The 3,419-nt window shown below is 33.2% G+C and overlaps 2 protein-coding genes across 2 annotated transcripts in view; both read left to right on the forward strand.

Moving 5' to 3' along the window:
- Window positions 1–128: 128 nt before the first annotated feature.
- Window positions 129–1,310, forward strand: LOTGIDRAFT_154248 (hypothetical protein; the record flags this gene model as incomplete). The annotated part of the gene is made up of 3 exons (XM_009061952.1): window positions 129–152; window positions 280–867; window positions 1,020–1,310. The coding sequence occupies 3 exons, from the start codon at window positions 129–131 to the stop codon at window positions 1,308–1,310; spliced, it is 903 nt and encodes a 300-aa protein (XP_009060200.1).
- Window positions 1,311–2,731: 1,421 nt separating this feature from the next.
- LOTGIDRAFT_154249 (hypothetical protein) overlaps window positions 2,732–3,419 on the forward strand; it is a gene marked incomplete at both ends in the record, with an annotated part of 3,057 nt that continues 2,369 nt past the window's right edge. The window contains 2 exons of the mRNA XM_009061953.1: window positions 2,732–2,755; window positions 2,883–3,368. Of these exons, the coding sequence (XP_009060201.1) occupies window positions 2,732–2,755; window positions 2,883–3,368 (510 nt within the window). The remainder of the gene's footprint in view (window positions 2,756–2,882; window positions 3,369–3,419) is intronic.

The raw sequence follows: 3,419 nt of genomic DNA on the forward strand, positions 1-3,419 counted from the left end.
TGACAGACAGGAGTTGCTCTGTATTGGTCTAAAACTGTATTTAATGCTGTCCTGTCTTGGAAATTGTACATTACAAATTAATAAACTATTGATACAGATTAATATTTAAATTATTATCTAGTTTCAAAATGATATCTCCAGTTAATTATACGGTAAGTCAGTTGAAATTTTGAATGTCAATTTAATGATGTTAATGGTTGGATTTTAAACTATTATCAGAGATAAATCATTCTAGTAATATCAATTATAAAGCTTTTATTACTTCATTTCTATTTTCAGGTATCTTCCTCGGACAGACAGGTTGAAAATGTGAGTCAGAAATCTGGATTTATACCCTACCAGAATCAACTTCAGTATACAATAGACTCTACAAGTTCTTACCAACCTACATTTCCTTCTTCATTTTATCAACCATGGGACGTTTACAACTCACCACACCTGGAAACCAACTTCATTAGACAATCTTCTGTTACCATCGAGTCTCCAGTATCTAGAGATGGTAGCATTGAGTCTCATTTGGATCTTGATTCAAGTCCATCATCTTCAAGATATTCAACTACTCCTACCACAACTCCACCTCTAATTACCGATAGCGACAGTGGAAATTCTTCCGGATTTGTATCTGATTCTAGTCCCCAACCTGCCACCTCGTCATCACCTAACGTTCCTCCACCGATCTCTACAACAGACCTTGGTAGAAAATTATCTGATCCTGAGAAGACTACAAGCAAGAAGAATTCAAGAACAAATTACAGTCCTCAACAAGTCCGATCATTAGAAAAAATATTTCTCGATACGCCATATCCAGAGTCTGAAGTGATGGAACAGTTGTCTCGAGATCTGGATATTCCAGAGAAAAACCTAAAGGTATTTTTCAATTTACTTCTTTCTTAGCTAAATTGTATTTTTAGTTTGTCATATTCTCAATCGACATCTACTATAGTATATTTAACTTGTTTCTACTTTTAAAATGATATATCATTCAGTTTTAATATTCATCTTTTGGTTTTGTTTTTCAGATTTGGTTTCAAAACAAGCGTGCCAGATGGAGGAAACGAGTCCGTGACAACAAACCAGCTTTCCCACCAATGAATCCTAGCTACATTCCACCAGTTGCGACAAACATTACACAATATAGTATGATGTCTCCTTCAGCATTGATGTCCCAAGTATTACCATCGGGAGTTGCTTCTCGACCAGTTTATAATATACCGTCTTCCATCCCAACGCCATCCAACACTACCACATTTCAAAGAGCCATACCTTTTCCAACATACGTCAACTCGTACATGTATCCCCAGTTCAGATGATGACCTACCACGGGAGTTGCTTCTCGACCAGTTTATAATATACCGTCTTCCATCCCAGCGCCATCCAACACTACCACATTTCAAAGAGCCATGCCTTTTCGAACATAGTTCAGATGATGACCTAATCATATTGTTTATTGTTAATGATATTGTTTTAAGATTATTATATTGTTACTTTAAGATTTTCTAGTTATTTATCAATAAAATATTATTTAAATATCCTATACACACATTTCTTCATTTACCATCTTCAAATTTAACAGTTACTTGAAGATATAATTGAATTTGCAACGAGCAAAACACAAGACTTTTGATTGTTGTGGTTTTCCAACTGTTTTAGTCTTGAATATATCTAAATAGTCTTCAGAGGTAGTAGAAATGCATGAAAATCACATAATTCCTTTAGAAATATTTCAAACTAGTAATTTTACTCACTATTTCTATATATGTCTTTTCTGTATATCACAGAGTATCTTTAATTGACGAGTCGTCATTTTAACATTCAAACGCAGATAAGTGTGGAAAGACATGGATTTGAAGGCTCAAATTTCGACGGTGAGCTGTGAACACTATTACTGATTAGCACAGCTAAACAAATTCCAGTTTCTGAGACTAAAGTGTGATTGTTCAAAAAATGGCTTACATGTCCCTTTAAACCATACATTGTATATATAATGTTTAAATGCTGATCAAAACCTATTTTGGCTTATGATGTTCCAATGTAATACAACTTCTATAAGGTTGATTGCTAAATGCTGGTACACACATGGGTCTTATTAATGATTTAAGAAAGATATATGGCTCAATGTGATAGATGCTCCTTAACTTAAACTATATTTATTTATAATTTACCTATTATACATACATAAAGATAAATAATGGTTTCTTCTTGGAATCTATCATAAAATAATAATGTTTGTCTTTAGGTGAATCAAATAACTGAACGTGACAAATAAAATTGAATGATATAACTTGAAATTGGGACAGTGTTCATCTGATAAAACTTTGTATCAAATAGTATCTTTAATCTACTCGAGCAATAGATAGTTATCGAGAAAAACAAATCGTTAAAATAAATTAAGATAGCAATTAGACCAAGCATAGATGTAAATATGACTGCTTGTATATGTTACTGTTTTAAATTAACAAAGTGAGATAAGTAAAACTTCATCATTCATGAATCATCAATGTTAATTACATCATTAATCAAATGTCAATTCGATCAGTGATTGAATTGTATTAATCCAATTAACTCGATTAAATATGCCAGCATTAGTCGAGTTGTCACAATACTGACAGACAGGAGTTGCTCTGTATTTGTCTAAAACTGTATTTAATGCTGTCCTGTCTTGGAAATTGTACATTACAAATTAATAAACTATTGATACAGATTAATATTTAAATTATTATCTAGTTTCAAAATGATATCTCCAGTTAATTATACGGTAAGTCAGTTGAAATTTTGAATGTCAATTTAATGATGTTAATGGTTGGATTTTAAACTATTATCAGAGATAAATCATTATAGTAATATCAATTATAAAGCTTTTATTACTTCATTTCTATTTTCAGGTATCTTCCTCGGACAGACAGGTTGAAAATGTGAGTCAGAAATCTGGATTTATACCCTACCAGAATCAACTTCAGTATACAATAGACTCTACAAGTTCTTACCAACCTACATTTCCTTCTTCATTTTATCAACCATGGGACGTTTACAACTCGCCACACCTGGAAACCAACTCCATCAGACAATCTTCTGTTACCATCGAGTCTCCAGTATCTAGAGATGGTAGCATTGAGTCTCATTTGGATCTTGATTCAAGTCTATTATCTTCAAGATATTCAACTACTCCTACCACAACTCCACCTCTAATTACCGATAGCGACAGTGGAAATTCTTCCGGATTTGTATCTGATTCTAGTCCCCAACCTGCCACCTCGTCATCACCTAACGTTCCTCCACCGATCTCTACAACAGACCTTGGTAGAAAATTATCTGATCCTGAGAAGACTACAAGCAAGAAGAATTCAAGAACAAATTACAGTCCTCAACAAGTCAGATCATTAGAAAAATTATTTCTCGATACGCCATATCCAGAGTCTGAA

This window comes from Lottia gigantea (assembly GCF_000327385.1).
Source record: "Lottia gigantea unplaced genomic scaffold LOTGIsca_5, whole genome shotgun sequence".
NCBI classification, from domain to species: Eukaryota; Metazoa; Mollusca; class Gastropoda; family Lottiidae; genus Lottia; species Lottia gigantea.